At 37.6% G+C, this 26905-nt stretch overlaps 1 protein-coding gene across 2 annotated transcripts in view; it reads right to left on the reverse strand.

The window, feature by feature from the left end:
* Window positions 1-715: 715 nt before the first annotated feature.
* Window positions 716-26905, reverse strand: part of GMCL1 (germ cell-less 1, spermatogenesis associated) — a 57287-nt gene continuing 31097 nt past the window's right edge. The window contains exons 7-14 of one of the 2 annotated variants that reach the window (XM_049856781.1): window positions 25932-26016; window positions 24240-24330; window positions 23015-23152; window positions 12108-12177; window positions 9116-9191; window positions 6002-6147; window positions 5017-5104; window positions 718-2013 (exon numbers count right to left, since the gene is read on the reverse strand). In XM_049856781.1, coding sequence (XP_049712738.1) covers window positions 1885-2013; window positions 5017-5104; window positions 6002-6147; window positions 9116-9191; window positions 12108-12177; window positions 23015-23152; window positions 24240-24330; window positions 25932-26016 — 823 coding nt within the window. In that variant the 3' untranslated portion in view covers window positions 718-1884. Of the gene's footprint in view, window positions 2014-5016; window positions 5105-6001; window positions 6148-9115; window positions 9192-12107; window positions 12178-23014; window positions 23153-24239; window positions 24331-25931; window positions 26017-26905 lie in introns of both variants that reach the window. The other variant, XM_049856782.1, reaches the window with a different exon arrangement.

Raw genomic sequence — 26905 nt, forward strand, 5'->3', positions numbered from 1 at the left:
TAAGAGCTGTGCAAAAACAAAAGCTTTCATATTTGAGAGCTTGTATAATGATACTTCAAGCGGGTAATATTTAAAGTGAAAATATTCCTACGGAAAAAAGCCAAAAGTTTGCAAATACATAAAGTATTTGGTAAGAAAACAAAAGCACGTTTCTCCTATAATTGGAAATGCTAAATGACAATTATCCATTTCTCAGATGAGAACATCCCTGTTTGTGAGTTAAGAAAATAATTATCCTGTCTATGGATGACATAATCAACTTGGCCACGAAAGAACCAGTGGATAGGAACCATATGTAATTCCAATTAGGTTAGTTAATTTATATAAGTGAAATCAAATAGTTTAACTCATTCAAACCCACTGCTGTCAGTTCCGACTCATAGCGATCCTGTAGGACAGAGCAGAACTGCCCCATAGGGTTTCAAAGAGTGGCTGGTAGATTTGAACTACTGACTTTTGGTTAACAGCCAAATGCTTAACCACTGTACTACCAAGGCCCAACTTATTAATACAGCCCTATTTTATCTTTACTCCCAATATTTGTAAAAATTATTCAAATAATTCAATTTACCATAAGTTTGGTATTTATATACAGGTTTATATATATAAGGTAAAGAACCTCTGATGCTGTGATGATAGACAATGACAGCATCTCATGAGAGATCTAACTGTAGTCAAATATAAAAATAAGAAAGCCTCTTGGTACAGCCATATCATTTTATTAGAAACATTTAAATTACAGGTCTATGGGGTAAAGTTGGAAGAGGCATTTGAAAGGTTCCTTTAACTTAATCTAAGAGGGTGAATTTGGAAAGGACAGAAGTAATTTATGGGCCTGTGGATATATTACTGGAGGAGGAAAACTATCCACAAATTCCAAAAGTTTAATTGGAAAAAAAAAATCTAACTAGAAAGAAAAAAATTCTAATAATCTATTCCTCTGCGATTTTTTTGTCCATTTTGAGTTTATTTTTTCCAAAGTCTTATTTGTACAGATATATAAAAATGATTCGCATTTCTCTTCAACATACTAAAAATACACATTAGCCACAAAAAGTACTTATCCTGACTGAAAGGAAAACGAGCATGACTATTTTCAGAACAGCAGTAAACACAAGCCAACATATATAAATCATGACACGTGTGCATCTCATTTTTGAATAGAATAAGTTGTTTTTTACATTAATGCCTTATTACCCAGCTTCTATATTAGACCCTCCAACCTTATTTACATTTACTGTGAAATTTCTATCAGAATGTGTAACTCAAAAGGCACTCAATTCAGAGGTTAGAAAGTCCTGAGGTGAAGTAGGAAATAGGATTCTCAAATAAAATCTGAACATAAATAATTCTAAAGATCAGAGAATATGAAAATATTTAAAGTGTTTTAATATCTGGTACATAAATAATTCATGACCTAATAAAATTGTACAGAACATCAATGTACAAATTGAAAGAACATCTGTAATTGGCCATTCAAATGATTCCTTTAACATTCTTTGAGCCAAATAAAAATAAATTTATAGATGGATAACTGAGGTTCACTAACATTAGGTAAGGGTCAAAGTTTAAGCTAAAAATTAAGTTTGTATTTGGTTGCAGAGAAATGTGGAATTATAACAATTTTCTACTGATGCTAAATCAAAAATATGAGTCAACATCTTCATAACAAATGGTTTGAAAGATATTTTCTTGGCTTTAAAATTTTTTTTGTATGTGCGTAGAAATGTAATGAGGGTAAGAATAGTCTTCTGTACTATCTGTTACAGTTCATAAGGCCTTTGTCATCATTAGTCTCCATAGATGTGATTATCAGTACAACCATTAAATTAAAGCTGGCCTCAAAAGTTTTCAAAGTGCTACTGGTTCCAACCGATGACATCCTTAGTGTTCTGCATTTTCTGCGTGACGATTATTTTCAGTTCTCTTTTCTGGTGATATATACAGGAAGTTGCAGCAGATATATAAAGGAAAGATCAGAAGTCTGCTGTCCAAGTTCATCACCACTTGTTCCTATAAAACAAATTCGTAGCTTTAATGCCAAGAGAACTAGATAGTAATATTTGAAAAATAAAATAAACCAAATTGTTGAACTGAGTGAACTGAAGGTGACAGATGTAATTAAGAGCTTGCATTCTGGAGTCTGAGAGCCACGGTTCAAGTCTCAAAACTCTCGCCCATAGCAATGCGACCTTGGGCAAGTCACTGACCTTGTGAACTACAGCTTCCACACTGCGAAATGGGACAAGGAAGAGTACCCACGTAATAGGATTACAGTGAAGATGAAAACAGACAACACTCATAGAGGGCTGAGCACAGCCAGCAATATATTATGTACTCAATAATGGCAGTTATTTTTGTTACTGCAAACTTTCTGTCAATTACCTACACATCTATGAACAGATACAGTCTTCAGAAATATACACACTTCTTGGCTGGCTTCAAGTTCTAATGGCCCTCAGGCATACCAAATGATTGGGATGCAGGTGGGGAGTCATTATTACCACTGACGAGCTGGTTCCAACTTTTGTCCTAAGATTTCCCACTGTCCCTATGACCAATATTTTATTTCTTGGAATATAAGATACATTATCACATGAAAGCACTTCCAGGTTTGGTTATGTCAACACAGACAGACAGAAACCGATACTACAAGCGTTACCGTCACTCATGCAAACAACCCCGTTCCCATAACCTCACATCCCCTTTACTAGCATTTGGTGAATAGAGGAGATCCCCCAGGATAAGAGAAGTAGCACTGAAATTCACATTCCTACTTTCTGAATACCTGGATACACTGTCTGCAAAGATATGTATTAGATTCACTTTATTATATACATTTTGGAGAATATACTACTAATCATTGTTTAACCCTAGAGTTTAGACTTTACTGAGGCATGTGCTCCTGCAGTGAAGTGGGACTAAAACTAGCATATCTGAGTGACTGAGGTAGGCTCAAGTGCACACAGCTTCTGGGTTGGGGACGTAGCAAGATAAACTGGGATAAAGAAGGGAGGGAATACAAATGACACACACAGACACGAAATCTCCATACAACCCCCAACAAGGAACCAAAACCCGTTGCTGTCGAATCGATTCCAACTCATAGCGACCCTACAGGACAGTGTAGAACTGCCCTATAGAGTTTCCAGGGAGCACCTGGTGGATTCGAACTGCCGACCTTTTGGTTAGCAGCTGCAGCACTTAACCACTATGCCACCAGGGTTTCCAAACAGGGAAAGCAGTGAACAAGGTGGATAAGATGATGGATCAGGCCAGGTGATCACCTAGGCTGATAAGCCATTAACAGAGAGGAATGATGTTGAAGGAAGCATAATTGGTCTTCAGATGTTTGGGTCGCCCTGGCCTAGTAACGTCTGTATCAATAAGCTGGGTGAAGGCATGTTTACTAAATTTATTGAGGATAAATGATTTGACAATACATATATCTTAAGACAAAAATCAACATTCAGTACCTGAACAAAAAAACACTCTTAGGACAATTAGTTAGTGCGAGACATTCTGGTATTTGAGTATAGTTAAGGTTGGGGTGGAGGAGGGTGACTCAGCCGGCTTTGGGAAAAGAAGCGAGCCATGTGCACATTGCTTGGGGGTGACTGGACACACCAATTCCCGAAATATTAAATTGCATTAAGCCCCACTCCCCACGCCCAAATTAAGCAGATCTAATCCTACCTTCATCAAACCTTTAACTCCCCGAGGGATCGACTTACATCTATATTTGCACTGAGTCATCTTTAGAGCAAAGCTTCACTTTCCTTATTTCACTAGGAAGTGGCAACTGTGTAGCCCATATGCATTGGCCTCAGAGAGCAACAGCACCTTCCTAGGCCTTCATTCTTTACCTTCAGACCATTATTTCTCCATCTTCATGTACAAATTCCTGACATTTATTCTATACTATACCTCTGTTGGAAACCCTGGTGATGTAGTGGTTAAGAGCTACGGCTGCTAACCAAAAGGTCAGCAGTTCGAATCCCCCAAGTGCTCCTTGGAAACCCTACAGGGCAGTTCTACTCTGTCCTATAAGGTTGCTATGAGTTGGAATCGACTCGATGGCAAGGGGTTTGGTTTTTTGGTTTATACCTCTGTTACTTCTCCACATTCTTATAGGTCTAAATTCCGGGATTCATAAATCCAACTCCCTACTAGAAATCTTCAATTCAAATTCAAACTCCCAGCTACTGGTTACTACCTATTCCTGCCTTCTGTGCCATTTACACTTTCACTCTTGTGATTTGGCTTTGACTTTTGGGGATCTGCTAGCTCCCTGTCATTAAGAAGCTCCAACAGTGGCTGAAGGACCCTTTGTAGGAATGCTGCAAAAGGGATTCTCATACAGGGTATGTGAGGTTAGAGCATATCACTTCTAAGTTCCCCTGTAATGGTAAATTCTGAGGGGTATATTTAGTCTCTTCAGTCTGAGGAAAACTGCTAATTTCCTCTAATATTTACGTGAACGGGGGCACTGGTGGTTCAGTGGTAGAATTCTCAACTTCCACGTGGGAGACCTAGGTTCGATTCCCTCAGGCGCACCTACCACCTGTCATTGGAGGCTCATGTGTTGCTGTGATGCTGAACAGGTTTCAGTGGAACTTCCAGATGAAGACAGACTGGGAAGAAAGGCCTAGTGATCTACTACTGAAAATCATCCAGCGAAAACCCTATGGATCACAACGGTCCAATCCGCAACTGATCAGGGGGATGGTGCAGGACCCGGCAGTGTTTTGTTCCATCGTGTGTATGGTCACTGCCATGAGTCAGAAGCTTTCCTCTGCACCTCAGTCAAACTATGTTTTCTTTCTCTTTTGTCATAGTCAGTTGCTAGCGGGATGGGGTGAACGTAGTATTTTCATCATTACCTTCAAAAAAATCCTCAAACCAACCTTTAAATCAAAATATCATTAATGTTAATTCTACTTAAGAATTTTCAAAAGAGGATTCAAAAGACAAATACTACAGTGGAGCAATTAACAGAAAAGTAATCAAACATACCTGGTCCTTCTCAAGTGTAAGTATTTGATATCCAGTTGTTCTACTACATATTAGTTTTCCACTACTATCAAAAGAGGCCAAACGCAATCTAGGATTAAAAAACAAAACAAAACTCAAATAAAAAATAAACATGTGAGTTTTAAACCACAGATTAATTCAAATAAGCCTTCTCTCACTTTAATAATTACTTTTTTTATCTTCCAGATTCTCTGTAAGTCTTTAAAACATCTTTCCAAGCTACAAACTAATTCTATTCGGATTTACAAGCCTGTGCTATTATAGATGCCTGAGATATAAACTTAATTTACAAATATATGACTTTTAAACAATCTGTGAAGTCCCTGGGTGGTGGAAGCAGTTAATGAACTTGGCTGTTAACGGTTGGAAGTTTGGGTCCACCCAGAGGTGCCTTGGAAGAATGGCCTGGTAATCTACTTCCAAAAAATCAGCCACTGAAAATCCCAGGGAGCAGTTTTACTCTGACACACATGGGGTTGCCAGGAATCGACATAATGGTACTTGGTTTAAATAATCTGTTCAATAAAATATCCTGCAAATTATCAGCTTACAGCATCCTCTCCAGAAAAAGACTGCCAGCTGAACTATCAGGCCAAGCTGGACATACCAAATCCTGTAGAAAGCTAAGAGTAACACCAGACACGTTCTCCTGGAAAAATACCTTGCCCTATTTCTACTCTGGACCTTTTATTTGCTAGAAATAGCAGAGGTGATAGCGTCAAGCCTAGTATCAATCCTGTAGCATTCATATCCTAGCCTAGTCTTTCTGCCTGACATACTAGATCTTACGACTTTGATTGTTAATATATTCCATATGAAGAGACCTTACTATTTCCTAGCACCTTCATGTACACTGTATCTTACCAAAGTTCTACTAGGGTTGGTGTAAATTATCAAGATTTCATTTTGTTTTGTTTTTCTTCCCTCTGGAGTGAGAAGGAGTGGGGTGGGGGAAATCTCATCCTACCTAAATGCTATGCTCCTTCGAGGCTGTAAACTGACAGATCCGCTACATGGCTGATTCAGTGTGTTGCGTTTGAAAATGATGTATCGATTGGTGTAAGTTACAAGTAGGTCAAAGCCAAAGTTAAAACCTGTCCACCGCCAGCAGTACTAAGAAATACAAAAGAAAAAAAAAAGATTTAGTCTATATTAGCAAGTCAAATGTAAAAAGTTCATCTGAACAGTCTGTGTTTTCTTTAACTCATTCCACATAGTTCTCTCCTGGATCCCTCCTTTTTGTCAATGCCTTTCCCTTCAGACTGACCATACGGAATTATACGTCCAAGCCAGAAAAGCAGTCTTTCCGGTTATCCCTTTAGCTTCTTTCCCAGTAACACCTCTTCATCTTCCTAGTCTGTGTCGTTATCTCCCCACATTGTAATCCCATCGGATATAATATGGCTGTTCACTGCAACTCTAAGTAGGTATAGCTTAGGGAAGCAGGAGTCTAGGTGGAGGTGATAAGAGCCTATTAAAATCTACCTTGCTTTCAAAATACTCTAAAATAGTTTAAGTAATTAACCAACAGACACACAACTGGGTTATTTTAAATACTATCATATGGTTTATAAGTTTGTTTGTTTGTTTGTTTATTCTATCACCTAATAGTTACTGAGTGACTATTAGGTAAGGTGATGTACTGAAGTAAAGTTAGGACTTCAACTGTTTGGTTGACACCCTGAGTTACAACATTAATTCAACATTTAATGGATATTTATTGAGCATACATTTTGTGCCTGGCACTGCTCTAGACACTGGAGACACAGCACCAAACAAAACAATGTTTCTGCCCTCACAGGGTTTATATTCTAGCATGTGTATATGTCTGTCCGGTAGGAGAGGAGATGAGTGGTACACATGAGATGGGACGGAATAGAACAGCATAGAATGTTAGGAGAGAGCAACAGGTTAGAGGTGGGAGGCTTGCAGTTGGGGAGCCTGCTTGTTTAGATAGGTGGTCAGGGCAGGTCTCTCTGAGGAGATACTCTGAGTAGAGACCTGAGTGGACTGAAGAGGTAGAACAGGCAGCTGTCTAGGGAAAGAGTGTTTTTGACGCAGAGAACAAGTACAAAGGGCAGAAGGTAAACATATTTGAGGAAGAGCAAGAAGGGTTACGTGGCTGGGGCAGTGACAGGGGGAACAGGGGTTAGAGATGAGTTTGGAAAGGCAGTTGGGGCCCAGATAATATAGGGCCCTGTAGTCCACGGTAAGGAAGAGTTTGGACTTTAACTGTGATGGGACGCTAACAGAGGGTCTCAGGGAAGGAAGTGACATGATCCAACTTGCATTTTAAAAAGATCACTTTGGCTGATGTGTGGCAAACAGAATGCAGAGGAGCAGGAGTGAAAATAGGAAGAGCAGTAAGGAGGCTACTGCAATGGCTCAGGCAAGAGATAATGTAGCATGGACTTGGGTGGTAGGGTAGACATGCTAAGAATATACTTCGAAGAGCCTCGGGGAATTTCTTATGGACAGGAGTGGTATGAAAGGAAAGAGAGTCCAAAGTGAATCCAGAGCTTGAAGTCTATGCAGTGGATGAAAAGAGAGGCCATTTATAGATTTAAGAATACAGGGAAGGAGGAGCTTTGGGAATGAAAATCAAGAATTCAGCTTGGGACTTAAATTTGAGATGCCAAGGTTGGGGCCCTCATGGTGCTGTATTTAGGAGCTTGGCTGCTAACCAAAAGGTCTGCAGTTCAAATCTACCAGGGGTACCTTGGAAACCCTATGAGGTAGTTCTATTCTGTCCTATAGGGTCGCTGTGAGTTGGAATCAACTCAATGGCGACGGGTTTGTTTTTTTTTTGTGAGTCAGAACCAACTTGACAGCAACTGGCTTATTTTACTTTATTGGTAGCCAAGTGAAGATGCCAAGTGAGCAGCAGGATATATGAATGTGAAGCTCAGAAGAGGAACCAGAAGTGCAGATATAAATGTGGGAGTCATCAGTGTATAGATGGTATGGAAAGTCATGAGGCTACATGAGATCATTTAGGAGTGAGCATAGATAAGGAAGAAGTCCAAGAACTGAGCTCCTAGTCACACCAAACATTTATTGAGAAAGATGAGCAGGATCTAGCAAAGATTTAGGAGGAACAGCCAAGGAGGCAGAAAAAAACAGCAGAGCATGCTGTCCTGGAAGTGGAGAAGATCTCTCAAGAAGGAGTTGAGTGAACAAATGTTTCACTATTGCCAACAATTTCCAGAAGAAGACTGAGCCCTGATGACTTGATTTGGCAGTGTGGAAGTCACCAGTGACAATGACACGACAGTTTCAGCAGAGTTGTGTAAGTGCTGGAGAAGATTCAAGAGAGCATCAGAAAAGAGGAAGTACAGGCAACAGATACAGACAACTCTTTTCAATGAGTTTTGCTCAAAAGAAGGATAGAGAAATGGAGTGGTAGCTAGAGGGGGATATGGGATCAAGGTATGGTTTAAGATGGGTGATGCTGCAGCATGTACACACTAAATGAGAATGACCCAGCAGAAGAGAAAAACTGATGATGCAGGAAACGGAGGGATTAACTGTCAGAGCAAGGCGTTTCAACAGGTGAGAAGGGATGGGGTCCAGTACCAGGGGAGAGGAGGAATTAGGGTGGAAGCAGACAGCTGGTTCATTCTAACAGGAGGAAAGGCACTACACGGGGTACAGATGCAGGCAGACTGGGAGAACTGTTGGTAGGAGGATGTGCATGTTCTCCTCCTACTGCTTTTATTTTCCTAATGAAGTAGGAAGCAAGGCCACCAGGTAAGGCCTTTTGAGGAAAGAGGATATGAGGGTCACCTCAGATAACAGGAGGATAAATTCACCAGGGAGATGCAGGAGCATGACCACGCAGCACTAAAGACCTGCTGGAAGTTTTTAGTTACAACATTCAAGAGAAACCCATTGGGGTATGGTGGTTTTCTTTAGTTGCATTTACCTGTTTAGATGCAGGCATGGAGAACATGACACAGGAACTGTGTCAACAAGCTCTTTGAGGTGTGACAGGTGCTGTGATGGTTACTAGAAGTCCATTATGGGCAGACAATTTACAACAATTAGTAAGAGAATATCAAGAGTCACAACTCATACTTACTTCACCATCTTTGGCAAGCTTTCTTCCACACCTCATGCTATGTCCCTCTAGTTCTTCTTTATTGATTTCTTGAGGCCTAAAAACATGCATAAGACATGAAACCTCGTGGAAAATAAGGCAATTAGTCATTGAAAGAGAATTTTGAGTTAAAAACAGAAAAACTTGTTACTAGATTTGAAATAATTTTTTGGGGGGGGGTGTAGATAAAAATTAAGAATGTCCGTTGCCTTTGCTAAACAAAAAAGATTTGAAGTCTTCCATGTTTGACCTATTGCCCCAATTTCTAGAATGCTTTTAATAGGGCTCAGCCAAACCAGAGAAGAGGGAAAAACAAAAACAATCCACACAAAAGGCTGCTCACTGGCAAAATAAAACACTCAAAAGTCTAATTGCTAAGTAAAATACATTAAAATGTTTTATTTCTATCAGGTGTATACCACCTACCATTGGTATCACCCACCATTTCATATTACTGTTTCACTGCAAGCCACTTTTCATGTGGTATAACTATAATGAAATCAATATTTAAGACAAAAGAGCTGTCAATTTTTGTCAATTAAACTTTACTTGGCCCCTTAATTTAAAAACCTTAATCAGATAAGAGAAACAGCTATTTCAAGTTGTAATAATAAAATGACATCATCATCAGCTTGGTAATTACAAATTTGAAAGTAATGCAATGCATTCATTCCTGTATTAGTTCATTTACAGCATTTAGTAAGTGCTAATGGGACAAGTACAACAAATAGAGAAACAAGCACAGTAAATAAAAGTACATGCAAATAAAACTAATAAAACCACGTCCTTGCCTTCCAAGAGCTCAGTCTAACAGGGAACTAGACATAAGCGATAATTACAACAATGTAGAGAGGGTTGTGATGTTAAGAACATGAAGAAAAGACACATTTACTGCTTGGCGCTAGAGAGGGATCATCACAGAGGGAGTAACATTTCAGCATGAATGGGGTTTGTTGGCGTGGGGCCGGGACTGAACTCTGTGCAGGGGGAAAGGTATTCCAGGCAGCAGGAACAGTAGGGAAAAAGGACGGAAGCACACAAGAATATCAAATGTACTAAGAGTTTTGTGCAGGTGGAGCATAAGATAAGCATGACAGGAGACAAAGCTGAAGGCATTTGGGGACAGACTGCTGAAGGGCCCTGTAGGCCATGCTAATAGAATGTTGCCAGGCATTTATTCTGTTACTCCTAAACTTTTCATTATGAAAATTTCCAAACATGTAGAAGTAGGGAGCCTAGTATGAGCCAAATTTTCTCACCATCTAGTTTCAATAACCTTGTTTTAGTTTTATTACCTCCACTTCTCTCCCTGCTCATTATTCTGAGGTGAATCCCAGACAGCACATCCTTTATAAATAGTTCAGTATGTATTTCTTAAAGACAGGGACTTTAAAAAAATCTTATCACGATATATATCCCACCTAAAAATAGTAAGAATTCCTTAATTATCATCAGAGATCCCTGGACATATTTAAGAGAGAAGTGACAATTATATTTCTGTTTTAGGAAGATGACGCTGTTGCCAGTGTGAAGAACCCTGAAGAAGGGACAGTATAGGACTATAAGCCAGTATCCAGGGGACAGACTGTCCTCCTCACTTTAGCAGCCCTGCAGCAGTGAGCAGATGCCCAGTGTTTGTGGAACAGACATTTCATCAGGGACAACAGAGTCATATACTCCTGAAGGCAAGGAAACCAGACACTTAATCCCAGCTCTCTCTCTCATTAACCTCAATAAGGACACTAGCCTTTATAGGTGAGGAAAATCGTGACTAATACAGAATGACATGAAAAAACCAAATATACAAAAGAGGCAAATTAGTAGGATGATTTATAGAATACTTTGTACATTATAGAAACCCTGGTGGCGTAGTGGTTAAGTGCTAAAGCTGCTAACCAAGAGGTCGGCAGTTCAAATCCACCAGGCGCTCCTTGGAAACTCTGTGGGGCAGTTCTACTCTGTCCTATAGGGTCGCCATGAGTCAGAATCTACTCGACGGCAGTGGGTTTTTTTTTGTTGTTGTTGTTGGGTTGTACATTATAAAATGCTTCAAATCTGAATTCCATTAAATATTTTTGGTTTTTGATTTATTATTTCTATTTTAATAGTCTTACTGTATTTGTGCTGGATCAGTATGCTATGAACCCTTTTTGAAAAAAGATGGGGTATGAATTATAAATAAAGTAGAAACTAAAAACCTGAATAATAATTTCATAATCACTGTCATGAATTTATGTAGCACTTTCATATACTCACTGGATAAAAACTTATAACTAAGCATTATTTTTGGAAGTACTCTGGTGAATAAAAATGGGTTAAAAGAGACTGAGGGCAAAAAAATTAAACTTCTTACAGCTTCTTCCATATACTCACAATTGGATTTGTCTCTTCACCCTGCCTATTTCAAGGAGCGATTGTAAGGATAAATAAATGTGAAAATACTTCCGTAAATGCCAAAGTACTACATATACACTGAATGGCAAGATAATTTTCTTTTGCTTAAAATGGAGAAAGTACATAAATATTTTATAGGGGGTTATGTACTTTTGGGGGAAGCATCTGTAAGCAGATGACTTTAAATTCATTTCAGACTCCAAGATCTTGAAAACCTCTTTATAACATTAATTAGAACCTGAAAATATTACCACAAATAAGAAAATTAGCTTTACTTATACATGAGTATGAAAATCATGATTTATGAAACAATATTCCACGTAATATTTAAATATGTTCAAAGAAAAATCATAACATGAGGTGAAATATAGTGTATAAATTATTCAATTTTACTAATATAGTCAATGATAACCCAAAAATGCCATTATAAGATTAAAAGTTGATTACATGATCATTTCTCTACTTCAACGGCATTTGCGTTTTCAATACTGTTACTGATTTTTTAATCTAATAAATGCATTTCAGAATTCATAACAAAAAGTTTACTTAAAATAAACAACACACGATGGGATATACTTACCCCACCTCACTGTCCTGCTCTGCCCGGAGCATCGCAAACCATTGCTGTTTATACACAGAAGACAGCCATTCTAAAATTTAAAAAACAAGTAAGTTAACAACATAAAGGATTTAAACATTTAAAGGTGATGGTAAAACTGTTACATTTTAAACTCAATATAGCCATAAATAAAGCAGATAGCTTATATTTGACAAATATGCTATAACAATACGGCTCAATGATTTTTCAAGTGGTAGAAGTTATCTTGCTTTAATGCAAAGAGACCAAAGTTTCTTAGGGGTTACCAGGAGTGGGTGACAGGGAAACGGAGAGTTACTGCTTAAAGGGTACTGGGTTTCTGTTAAGAGTGAAGAAAAAAAAAATTAGAAATGGATAATGGTGATGGTTGCACAATATGGGGGATATAATTAATTTCCCTGAACTGTATACATAACAATGATTGAAATGGCAAAAAAAAATTTTTTTTTTAATTGTAATTGAGATGGTTTACAGAACAGGCTAGCGTCTCATTAAATAGTACACATATTGTTTTATGACACTGGTTAACAACCCCACAACATGTCAACACTTTCCCTTCTTGACCTCGGGTTCCCCATTATCAGCTTTCCTGTCCCCTCCTGCCTTCTCGTCCTTGCCCCTGGGCTAGTGTGCCCATTTAGTCTCATTTTGTTTTATGGGCCTGTCTAATCTTTAGGTGAAGGGTGAGCCTCAGGAGTGACATCATTACTGAGCTAAAACGGTATCCGGGGGCCATACTCTCGGGGTTTCTCCAGTCTCTGTCAGGCTAATAAATCTGGTCTTTTTTTGTGAGTTTGAATTTGTTCTACATTTTTCTCCTGCTCTGTCCAGGGCCCTCTATTGTGGTCCCTGTCAGAGCAGTCAGTGGTGGTAGCCAGGCACCATCTAGTTGTACTGGATTCTAAAATTTAAAAAACAAATAAGTTAACAACATAAAGGATTTAAACATTTAAAGGTGGTGGTAAAACTGTTACATTTTAAACTCAATATAGCCATAAATAAATCAGGTAGTCTAGTGGAGACTGAGATTGTTGTGGTCCATTAGTCCTTTAGACTTATCTTTCCCTTGTGTCTTTAGTTTTCTTCATTCTCCCTTGCTCCCAAAGAGGTGAGACCAGTGGAGTATCTTAGATGGCCGCTCACAGGCTTTTCAGCCCCAGACACTACTCACTCACCAAAGTAGAATGTAGAACATTTTCTTTATAAACCGTTACGTGAAATGGCAAATGTTTTGGTAAATATATTTTACTACAATTTTTTTTTTTTAAAAAGCTATCTTGCTTTGCCTTAAGCTGCATTTTATTTAGATTATATATATTTAAGTCATTAGTTACAATTATATTCTTGCTTTTAATAGTTTCCTTTTCACAGCTCAAATTAATTTTCATTTGTGAGAATCACACCTGAAGCAATAATATTTTCAGTTTTTAAAAAAGTTTTACCATACAACTGAATAATGGGTTGTTACTTTATTAAATTATCGAAAAATAATTAGTGTTTTGGGAAATAAAATCATCTCTAAATTTGCAGGCGAATCATGCATGCTCAAGAAATAATTTGTACACATTAGATTCTGATAACTATTATTAAAGAAATAAAGGATTTTAATTTAAATTATTCTAAATTAAATACAAATTTTACATTATAGATATTTTTCCTTTAATAATAAGCATTTTTTTCCACAAGTCTGTGTTAACTGGAATTTTAAATATTTCAGATGAAAGTACAGTTTTATCAAATATAAAAGTAGAATGAACTACTTTCCCCCATTAGCATAGGGCTAATTAATTTTTTTGCTCATTTATTCCCAACTAGAAAGGGCAGTGTCTCTATTTTTAAGTTCTTAAATGATTTTTCAAAGGTACTTAGCGATCTTTCTATACTTAAAAAATCAAAAAGCCAAACCCGTTGCCACTGAGTGGAATTCCAACACATAGTGACCTTACAGGACAGAGTAGAACTTCCCCATAGGGTTTCCAAGGCTGTAAATCTTTATGGAAGCAGATTGCCGCATTTTTCTCTCACATGGAGCAGCTGGTGGGTTTGAACCACTGACCTTTTTGTTAGCAGCTGAGTGCTTAACCACTGTACCACCAGTGCTCCTTCTCTACCTAAGGAGGGGTGAAAACCCTGAAAATCTGGGTTTTCACTTGATAAGTTTCTACTTAAGAGTATCCAGATGACTTACACTAATTTATGGTATCTTTAGAACTCTTTATAAAAATAGTTTGAGCATTTCTTTCAGAATTCCCCCCAAAATAATATTCTTGTTATTACATCTGCTAAATGTCTAGGCCACAGGCAATTTATCTTCAACAGGTAAAGACTAGTAGCAAATTTTACATATGACTCAGTACACATACACATGCTATAGATCTTATTTCCGTTCTTATTTTCTTTTAAAAGCTAATCCCCACGCATTAAACTGATGTCTCAACCCACCACTGGGTTATATCCATAGCTTGAAAATTCACTGATCTAGAGGTAGGACATGACTTTTATGACTCATTTATAAAACTGGAATAAAAGGGTTACACATACATATTCTCAAATACCATTCTGACTCACAGCACGCTACAGGACAGAGTAGAACTGCCCCACAGGGTTTGCAAGGCTATAAGTCTTTATGGAAGTGGACTGCCACATCTCTCTCCCACAGAGCAGCTGTTGGGTTCGAACCACTGACCTTTTGGTTAGCATCTGAGTGCTTTAACCACTGTGCCACAGGGCTCCTTCTCATGTAAGCTATCCCATGTTTTAAAATGACTTAAAAGTTTATTAAGTTTCAACAACCTTTGTATAATCTCCTTTAAAACAAAAAGCATTTTAACACATTAAAGTAATGAGTATGTATTTTTCTCTCTCCTGTCTTGCCTTAATCTACAAGAGTAAAAAGTGGAACTAGAAATCTTTTTGGTCAGTGATAGCTCAGATTCTAGAATCTACACCTCAGAAGAAGCACCTCAAAACTAAGTCAACTGAACACTAACTCAAATGCAATGTTGATAGCTGTTACAGGTGCGGGGAGGAATCTGTGGTAAAATGTTTGGAAAATATGGTATAAAAATAAGTGCAACAGGTTCTTTTTAATATAAAGTTTTTAATATGTTTATGTACAGTCATATCTCTAAAAGGCAGATATACTAGGTAGAGTTTGCCAGAATCCTTCTTGGCATAGAGGTAGTGTTCTGCAGAAAAACTCTGAAAAGGTGCCTTCGAGAAATTTCCACTGAGTGAAAATAAGTTTAAGCACTTATTTTAAATTTTATAAGAACGAAGTCCATAATAAAGACCGAAAATGGGCACTTCAAGGTGGTAGTTGTTAGTGCCACAGACCAGCAGCTGTACATCTAGTCTACAGCCGAACTGAACATAAACATATTTTCCCAAATCCTATATGGCAGAAAACACCGAGCATTTCTGAGCAGAATAACTAAGATGAGTTAAAAGAAATTTAATTATTGCCCTTGTCTTATACAAAGGATATAAGGAAGCAGACCTACAAATTCATACCATTTGCGAATCTATGTCTTAGATTTACAAACTAAAAACAGAAAGATACTTTCTTAACTTGCCAAGTATTTTACTGTTTAAGTGAAAGGAAAAGTTATCTTCAGGTATACACATAAAAACAAATCCATATACAGCCACAAAAGCCTGTAGCAAAAAATTAAGACTATAAATTGGACTGTCATATGAAACACTTAAGGAGCCCTGGTGGCGCAACAGTTAAGGGCTTGGCTGCTAACGGAAAGGTTGGCAGTTCCAACTCACCCAACGGCTCTGCAGGAGAAAGACCTGGCGATCTGTTGCCATAAAGACTACAGCCTAGAAAGTGCTATGGGGCAGCTCTACTCTGTTATATGGGGTCACTGTGAGTCGGAATTGATTCGGTGGCACTAAACAACAACATGAAACACATAAGATGTAAATCATGAAAGTGAAGAACAAAAAGTCTATATTCAAAAATTCTTATGTGAATAAATGAGTATTTTGAACTGGGCATCCAGATATAAATCATTAATAAAAATTATGGATAAGTTTGACTCCAAGATACTCATGTTTAACAACCTAAGAGTCTAGTTCCTAAAGACAATTTTATTACACAGGTAGTCCCCGACTTACACAACAGGGTTCTGTTCTGACTATTCTGTTTTAATGTAAGTTGTATATCTCTTTTTAGGGTTCATTATTATTGTCTTTTATTATCAGTATCTTTATAAATCATAACACTGAGTATCTGTGAGTGAACATCTGAGAATAACAGCGAATTACGTACAGCCACACTACGTGTAGTATATATTACCAACAATAAGATGCACCAAAAAGAAAAAAACCCGGACAGTCCTAAGTGTGGTTCATCATAACTCGAATATGTAGTGAGTCGGAGACTACCTGTATTGAGCGATTTAAAGCTATTTTCTGAATAAAATTAATTACAGGGCTTTATATACTTCTTCATTTTAGGCAACTGATTTACAAAACTCAAACTGCTTTAACAATTATCTCACCTCAATTTACAAAACAACACGCATAAGGTTTCCCCTTTATTACTACAACAGTAATTTCTGATATAAAATTTCAAGAACACCCATTTTCTTGGCCACAATGCAAACGAAGGGATAATACACCTACTGTACTTCCCTGTTCTCAAAAGTCAAAAAATTAAGCATATTCAAGAATGTTGACTAAAAAGTTATTGTTGAGTTTCTACAATTGGGTATTTAAACTTGAAGAGATTAAATACAGTGGAATTCTTTTAAGTAACCAGTAGGATGTAGTGAAAATATGGTACAACTTGGGGTTGCACCTGTGCTCTGCTTCTCACTAGCTGTGTGGCCCGGGGCCAAGTTATACTTCATAGAAATGGGGACAATTTGCCTTATAAACTCTTCTATAATACTACATAACAGATGTTAAATGGATAATCTGGCATATTACCTGGGCGACTGTGAAGAATCTACACGTATTTTTTACTTTTCCCTCCCTTTAAAGTTTTTATTTTAGAGGCTAGAACCAAAACTTATCTGATAAGAGTAAAAGCACTATTAGGCTCTATGTAGTTGATATGCGTTGGAATACAATTTCAGTTCACATAAACATTTGCTGAGTGTCTACAACTTATCAAGGTCTATCGTATGTACTGGAGGTAAAAAGATGAAAAATATATGACCCTGGCTCCTAAGAAGCTCACGGTCCAACAAGGGTCACAGATATATTCTGTACTAAAATAATCTAGCAAGAGATGGCAATGTCTTAAACAAGGAAGTGGTAGTGGGCAGGGGAAGGAGGTAATTTTGAGAATCATCTATATATATATATAAAAAAAAAAAAACCCAAAAATACAGGACTTAATGACTGAATATGGAGGTAAAGATTTATGAGGGGTGTAAGATGATTTCCAGGATTTTGCAGTGTGAGGCTGGGATATTAATGATGTTGATGACTGATGTAGGGAAGACAGGAAGAAAAGCTGGCAGGATTTAGGGTAGAGGGGAAATGTAAGTATTGTTTTGAACAGGTGAACTGAAGCAATTTGTAGATGGCTAGCCAGCAGATGGACAGCCAAGCATGAAACAGAGGAGCGGTCAGAACTGGCATCTTTTAATAAATCTTATGAATGCAGGAGATCTCTGGGACGTTATATAGAATGAAAAGATCAATGGAGCCTAGAGCACCCTTAGGAAGTAAAGAAGAGGCCAGAGTAAGAGGAACTTATGAAAGAAAAAGAGAAAGAATGGTCAGAGATAGGAAAAGAACCAGGAGAGCGTAGCATTCCTAGACTGAAGTAGTACAGAAGAGAACTTCAAGGAAAAACTAACAGACCATGATATAAAATGCTAGAGAAGTTGAAGGAAGGCTAAGATGAGGTCACTGCATTTTACAAACAGGACAATTCTACCTTCTGCTACAGTAGTTTCAGTGAAATACTAGGGGCAAAAGAAAGACTGAAATAGGTAGAGAAATGACTGAAAAGTAAGGAGACAGAGACAGCATCTGTAGATGACTCTCCAAGGAAGGCGTCTCAGAAGGGAAAGAACAGTTACTATGGAGGAGTCAGGGTCAAGGGAGGGCTATTTGTTATTTATTTATTTATTTATTTTTAACAGAATAACAGTTTTATTGTACTTGTGTCTTTACAATTTTTATTTTTATTGTGCTTTAGATGAAGGTTTACAGAGCAAATTAGTTTCTTGTTAAACGACACACGTGTCTTGTGATACTGGTTGCCAACCCCACAACATGTCAACACTCTCACCTTCTTAACCTGGGGTTCCCCATTTCCATTTGTCCAGCCTTCCTGTCCCCTCCTGCCTGCTTGTCCTTGCCCCTGGGCTGGTGTGCCCATTTAGTCGTGTACACATGGTTGAGATACGTGTATTATTGTTTGTTTTATGGGCCTATCTAATTTTGGCTGAAGGGTGAACCTCAGGAGTGACTTCAGTACTGAGTTAAAAGGGTGTCCGAGGGCCATACTCTCGAGGTTTCTCCAGTCTCTGTCAGACGGGTAAGCCTTTTTTTTGGTGAGTTTGAAGTTTGTTCTATCTTTTTCTCCAACTCTGTCTGGGACTCTTTATTGTGATCCCTCTCAGTGCAGTCGGTGGTGGCTGCAGGGCACCATCTAGTTGTTGTAGACTCAGTCTGTCTGCTGGAGGCTGTGGTAGTTGTGGTCTGTCAGTCCTTTGGACAAATCCTGCCCTTGTGTCTTTGGTTTTCCTCATTCTCCCTTGCTCCAGATGGGGCGGGACAAGCGGATTATTTTTGATGCCCACTCATAAGCTTTTAAGACCCCAGAAGCTACTCACCAAAGCAGGATGTAGAACATTTTCTTTACAGACTATTTTATGCCAGCTGAGCTAGATGGCCCCCAAGACATGGTCCCCAGCCCTCTGCCCAGTAATTTGGTCCCTGAGGGAGTTTGGATGTGTCTATGAAGCTTCTATGACCTTGCCTTGGTCAGGCTGTGCTGACTTCCCCAGTACTGTGTACTGGCTTACCCTTCACCAAAGTTACTACTTATCTATTGTCCAGTTTGTTTTTATTTTTTTAATAAGAGAGATCTGGCTATATTTATAGGTCAAGAGGGAAAAGGCTAAAGATATAGAAGAGATACAGATTAAATGATAAAGTAAAATTCCAGAACAAACAAGAAGTGATATGATTATGAACACAGTAGAGGGCTGGCCTTGAACAGGGAAGGAGCATCTCAACTTTATGGGCAGGAGAGGAAGGACAGACAGGTGAGGAAGACTGAGAATCTGGACAGATTATTGTCTGACTACTTCACATTTATATATAAAACAGGAACAGAGTTCCCATGCTGACAGTAAGATGATTGAGTAGGAGGCTTGAACACAGCGGCAGAGGTTTGATATAATTGCTGGAGCAAATGAAAAAAGAAGAGTAACCAAGCAAAAGTACTGTAGGCAGTGTCAAGATCCAAGCTTAGTGTTGCAATGTAAACTTGCAGTGGCACCAATACAAAAGCTGCAGAAGGCTCTGCACCAGTACTCAGCACGCCAGTGGATATAGAAACAAAGAAGGCTTTGTGAGACTGATTCAATTTTAGGATTTTGCTAAGTTTCAGGATTTTGCAAAGAGTTGAAGGCATTAGTCAGAAAGAGTGGTTCAGATGATCAGTCATGAAATCTAGGCCGGGCAAGGTAGAAAAAGTTTGAAATACTGACAGGAAATGCAGGGCTTAAATGGATTAAAAATCAAGTAATGGGAATGTAAAGGAATGAGGATATGAACATGCTATAAGGTTACATATAGCCCTAACAAGGGGTTACAACAAGGTTCGTGGTGTGTCCACAGGTGGCAAGTACCTCATGTTCAGCAAAGAAAAATGTTACTGGAGTTGAGGTCAAATAACTAAGAGGCTAGGGTATTAACTAGATTGTTTATATGGACACATTATATGACTGGACAGGGTGGAGAGGTAGATTGTAAATTAAGTGTCCAAGTCTTAAATGAATGTGGAGGAATGACTGGGGAATCAAGACAAAAAGGAGCCCCATCACAGGTAACCATGGTTTGGAAAGGACACTGAGGGGCTAGGACCATGACTCTCTGGCCTCCTAGCCCTATGTAAGCAGGGTGTGAGAGAAAAAAAGTCCTTACAGAAGGAAAATATCTCCTGGGAGAGCTAAATAAATCGAAGGAAGAAGTGGAAGATATGAATGTGTTGATCCTGATTTCAGAGCACATTAACAAAGGTTTGAGAGAAGTGCTAACAAGAGAGGTCAGAGGGTGAGGGGCATCTGGGGTCTTAAAAACTTGTCAGCGGCCATCAAGATACTCCACTGGTCCCACCCCATCTAGGGCAAGGGAGAATGAAGAAAACAAAGACACAAGGCAGAGATTAGTCCAAAGGACTAATGGGCCACAATGACCACAAGCCTCCACCAGGCTGAGCCTGGATGGTGCCTGGCTACCACCACAGACTGCTCTGACAGGGATCACAATAGAGGGTCCCAAACAGAGCCAGAGAAAAAGATAGAACAAAATTCAAATTCACCAAAAAAAAAAAGACCAGACTTACTGGTCTGACAGAAAATGGAGAAACCCCCAGAGTATGGCCCCCAGACACCCTCTTAACTCAGTACTGAAGTCACTCCTGAGGTTCACCTTTTAGCTAAAGATTAGACAGGCCTATAAAACAAACAATAATATCTGTAGCTCAACCACGTCCACAAGACTAAATGGGCACACCAGCCCAAGGTCAGGGATCAGAGGGCAGGAGGGAAAGGAAAGCTGGATAAATGGAAATGGGGAACCCAAGGTTGAGAAGGAAAGTGTTTGACATGTTGTGGGGTTGGCAATCAATGTCACAAAATAGTATGGGTATTAACTGTTTAATGAGAAACTAATGTGCTCTGTAAACCTTCATCTCAAGCACAATAAGAAAAAGAAAAGATGGTATCAAAGTAGAAGGAAGTATGACGAGAGTATGGAGTTAAGACAGATTTAACGATCTGACCTAAGAGACATCTGAATCAATCACATAATAATGGGATTCAACACACAGTTGAATCCTAAAATACCAAGCTTCTGATTGGAATTAAAAATGTTTTTAAAACTTTTTACCTAAAGAATGTAAATGGATGTACTAAAACTCCCCAGACTGCTGAATGTACAACTTTGATAAGCGCTAATGACACATTTGGTACGATTTCTCAATGATGATCAATGACTTTTAGGTAAGTAATCAAAATTATTTTATTTCAAACCTAAGGCATCTTCCTACTGAGAGTATATACCAACCTAGCTCAAAAATTTGAGCTATGTGGCCCCCTTTCACCCCCTCACAAAAGGTGGAGGATGTAATTTTAATTTATACTCTGCTTTTGAAACTGTAACTTTTATTTGAATTTAAAGGAAAACCTTTTTATCCACTGATATCTTCAAGATGGTGTATTCTAAAATGACAGTGCACTAGTGTTATTTTAAGTCAGAAAAAAATAGCTGAAATCTGGCCAGAAATACAGGATCTACTTTTTCTTTTTTACACTGAATAAAATATTTCAGATACTTCAGTACTTGTACCCATTTTGCCTTCGAAATATATAAAGTTATTTGTATCACAAAACCAAAGAAACCCTTTGCTTTCGAGCTGATTTGGACTCATAGTGACTCCATAGGACAGGGTGGAACTGCCCCATCGGGTTTCTAACGAGCGGCTGGTGGATTTGAATTGCCGACGTTTTGGTTAGCAGCTGAGCTCTTAACCACTGCGCCACCAGGGCACATCTAAATTAAACTACTTTAGAAAAGACTTTTTTTTTTCAACCTCTTTCAAAATTCCTCTTTAAAGGGCCTTGAAAGGAAGTATGATGGGAATGGATATATGTAATTGGCCTTGGCATTTAATACCACACATGGCTAGGGCCTTGTGTATAAGACATACTTAAACTATTACAGAACTGCCATATTATTGGAAATATAATCTTCAGAAAAATTGTGATTAAAAAAACCCACCCAAATATAACACGCACCCTCTCATCTTAGATAGTTCTCTAAAATTTATGCTATAAAAATGATTTATACAAAATTAATGAAAAAAATTGTCTATAAACCTACTAAAAGTGATTTTATAAAAATGCGTTACCTTCAAATATACGAGAAATGTTAAGTCTAAGTTTGCTTTCCAGTCAATACTTCTCAAAATAAAGATTTCAAGAACAATTTTAATCTCTAAACACATAAGCCTATATCAAAATTGAGGTGTCGAGAATTACAACTTTTCAGACAAATTCTCCTACTATAAATGCTTATAAATTTACAAATAAATCTTTAAACAGAAATACTATTTTCCATTTCTTATATGCATATATAGTACTAAACTGAACCGTATCCAAACACGAGATTTAATTTAGAAAATTAATTCAGTAATTGTTTCAAAAATTTAAATTATAATTAACAAAGATATTATATTTATTTCCACACAGTTTAAGACTTTAGAATGAATAAAAAAACAGACAACAAGCAAATTTAAGAAGTACTAATAGAAAAAGCAGTTATGACCTTTAAATAGTATGTCAAAAATCACTTTAAAATGTCTGGTCCAAAGTGGGATAGTGATTAATCAAATTAAAGAACATCCACACTATAGAATACCATATAGCCATAACATCCACATTATAGAATACCATATAGCTACTTAAATATTCTAGACACTATTTAATGATATGGGGAAATACCTACAGTATGTAATGTAAGCACAGAAAATAATCTATGTAGTATGATTCCACTTTGGTATGAAAACATATACCTTTTTGGGATTGAGTATAATTTTTATTTTCTTTATTATTCTTTTCTATTATATATATTATTGTTATCATCAGAAAAATATTACTTAAAGTCATAATTTCTTCGTGTTCTCTTACCTGAAGGTACTAGAGCATCTTGTTCAATAATTCTTGCGGAGGCCAGATCACTAATAATATACTGTAACCTTAAATGTCTGAATACTGACACAAATGGTTTCCCTTGCTCAGTTTCAAGGAAGGCTATACCTTCAAAATCTATAAAAAATAGTTAAAAAGTCATTCTTTTCAAATGTATTATTTTATTCCAAACATTTTTTTTATGGACACACACACATACACTATGTTTATAATAATACAAATAAGCTGGTTTTAAAGTTTTCAAGGATTTAATAAACCTTAGGTTTGTGAAGGAAAACTTACGGAGATTTAGAAAAAGGCCCCAGGAAAGCACCCTCGGTCTCATTACACCATTGCACTGGGAATTTCATTCTGAGCCTTTCTGGGGTTGGGAGCTTACAGTGAAGCAAGATGGGAAAGGAAGGCTTAAGAATGGTAGTTAGGGTTATATGGATCTCTCCAGAATTTCTTCTCCTACGAACTGAATGCTCCAGTGGAACTGTAGGGCCCAAAAGCCTCACTTCCAGGTCTTCACAAGACAGACCCTGAACATCTGACATTCCTCTAACTTATACTGTTTTTTTTTTTACTGTAGCTCCACATGATGAACACTAGTTAATATATTAATTCTATATTAAAACACAAAATAGGATATGAAGACATTGTAGCCACAGGTTTGCAAAGTAAAAATCTACTGCCCGCTCGACCTCTGCCCATATAAAGCCTGCAGCAGTTGATCTCAACCGATTTTAGATCAATCTCCACTGAGAACCTGATGAAAGGTATGGAAGCTCTCCCCTTGAAAAACGCACACATACATATCACATTTGCAGTCCACTTTCAGGGGGTTATTACGCAAAAGCCTGTCCACTGGCCTCCAGCCTCCATGCTAAGAGCCGTTGCCTGACAGACAGACAGCTTGTTAGGGAAAATGCAATGCTGTCAAACGAAAGACAAATTCAATCACCAATTTCTCTTGGTGAGAAAATGGGAAAACAATAGCTTGGAATCAGAGTATGGTCTCAGTTCAAAGAATAACAACAGTAGGCAAGGCATCTTTGTTATCTGGCCTCTACTTTCTCAGTGCAAATGAGGGGCTGAGTTAGATAACTGCTAAAGTTCTCTCCAGCTCTAAAATTCTCTAAGTCTATGAACAAGTCAGGACCTGAGTTAAATATATTTCATAAAATGAGAAAAAAGTTCTTACTAAAAGTTTCAGGCATACCTTTTCTCCGCTTAGAAAGCCACACATCTGTTTCAGTCAAAAGCTGTTTTAAAGATCCATTCCAAGAAGGCACAAGTTGAAGGAACATCCACTAGGTTAAAATTAAATAAGAAAAAAAAAAAATTACAAGATTTCCTCATTTTATGATTTTACATTTTCAAATTGCTTCTATCTTAAAACATAATACCCAAAAGAAATAATTCCCATTTTACAAACAACTAAAAGAAAGAATGTTACATGGCTTTAAATTCATCATGGCACTAATCGTGGTCTAATAATTAGAACTTCACAAATGTGTGCTAAGGAATAAGCTCATCTCTGAAATGCACTGGTAGTGTCAAACACACTGTAGATTATATTAATAAACGGTAAAGGTTTAATATATACATTTCATTAGAAATATAAACTAACTTTATTCTGCTCACCAAATAACTCAATTTTACTATATACTTACGAGATTATACAAGTAAGAAATTTAACTTGAGACAAAGGAGTTACATTGTCTTACTGCTGTTGAGACAGTATGCAGAGCACCTAAGAGCATGGACTTTTAAATCCTAGCCCGGCCACATACTAGTTGGGCAAATTACTTTATCTCTCTGGGCCTTCATTTTTTCATTCGTAAAATAAGCTTGGTAATATGTCCACCTCATAGGACAGTGGGAAATTTAACATGTGTAACATGCTCGGAATGAGGGTGGGTACACAGTAACCACCCTATTAACATTTACCATTACAGGAATAAAAGCAGCTACAATAGGGAAGAACGAATGCTACCAGTGGCTCAGAGATGGAAATGGGCACTCTCCCATTCCTTTAATGATTGGCTAACCCAAACAGTAAGCTGCCTTGAAGAAAAACAATGGAATCTCATCTTTACCATAAAAATAAACAAACAATCCCAATATAAACCTAGGAGTTAAGTGTCTTGCTCCGAGGTTTCACAACCGTGTTAAATGCAGACTCCATGCTGCCGACAATAAGCTAAAGGCAAAATTATGCAGTTAAGGAGCATCAGACTGGGACTCATAAAAACCTGGGTTCTGCCTCAAGCCTGCCACTTAGTAAGTTTAAGAATTGTGACTCTTATCATCTACAGACCAAGAGTAATAGCTGACTTGTCTCTTCAGAGAGTTGTAAAAAAATCAATTATGAAATGTTGAAACCCTTCAAAGGGGTGAAGTGAAACATGCCTGAAGTGCAAAAATGGTCTTTAAAACAAGAATACTAACATTTTCTAGAAAAAGCATGTATGAGAATTTTATCATAAAATCAGTAATTCTACTAAGACTCGACTTTGAAAGCATTTCTGAAAACCATATAAAACATTTAAACTGTGTAAGACTATACTTTTCACATAAAACATTTTCTGATGATGTAAACGACGTAACAATAACATGGTTATTGTTAGAAAAAAAGTCTTGAAAAAAAAAAGTATTCCTAGGATGGAAAAGTATAAAGAACAGAACTAAAATCATTCATGATATCTAATCCTAAAGATAAAAACTTTTTAACATTAGCATATTTCCTTTTATTTCTTTTAGGTTTGTAACCATTCCTCTACCACTCACTGGCCATCACCTGTTTCCCATTTTTCAGCATTATTAGCAACGCGGAGTTAATGTCTGTGCATACATCATACCGCATCAATGTGGAGTTAATGTCCGTGCATAGATCATATTACATCAATACCTTTTTAAGAGCTGTATATACATCCATCTCCACTTGCATCACAAATAAGTTAGATGAACCGATGAGCTGTTTCATGACGTTTATACTAGAAAAGATAAAGCAACATAAAAACATGATATAAATGAACATTCAAAAACTTTAAAGGAGCAATGATACAATAATTTTACTTCCTGTTTCTGACTATTACAACAATGGATATTTTAAAAGAAACATTAAACATTTTTATATACAGACTCAGTTTTCTGCTCTGCTTTTCTTCTCATTTCAAACAGCCAACAGTGCCCTATGTTGCTATCATCTCCATTTGTTGGACAGTTAATTTTACTGCTAATTAACACTTCAGCAAACATCTAAAGGCAGTTTTTTTCCCCCCATTGAGATTAATAACCCATGGTCCTTTCACAGGCATAAATGGTCACGCGATTTATGACAGAAGCTCCACTGCAATTCAATGGGGGGAAGGATAGTCTTTTCGTTAAGTAGTGCTTAATCAGGTAGGTATGCACACAGGAAAAGGGAACAGCTTGAACCGTACCCTAACCCTATCACACAAATTAATTTGAGATGGATCAGAAACTAAATACAAAAGGTAAAATAAAAAAGATTCCAGGAAAAAAAAAACAAACATGGGAGCTTGCAAGTCTTTTGGGATATACCGAGTGGAATCGCTGGGTCATATCATAGTTCTATTTTTAGTTTTTTGAGGGACCGCCACACTGTGTGCCACAATGGCTGTACCATTTTGCATGTCCACCAGCAATGGATAAGGGTTCTAATTTCCCCACATCCTTGCCAACATTTTTTTTTTTTTTTTTTATCTTACCCATCCTAATAGAACAAACAAAAAAATATTACCATCAAGTTGATTCTGACTCATAGTGGCCCTATGGGACAGAGTAGAGCCGCCCAATACAATTTCTAAGGAGCACCTGGTGGATTCAAACTGCCAATCTTTTGGTTAGCAGCTGTAACTC

Source organism: Elephas maximus, chromosome 17 (genome assembly GCF_024166365.1).
Source record: "Elephas maximus indicus isolate mEleMax1 chromosome 17, mEleMax1 primary haplotype, whole genome shotgun sequence".
Taxonomy (NCBI): Eukaryota; Metazoa; Chordata; class Mammalia; order Proboscidea; family Elephantidae; genus Elephas; species Elephas maximus.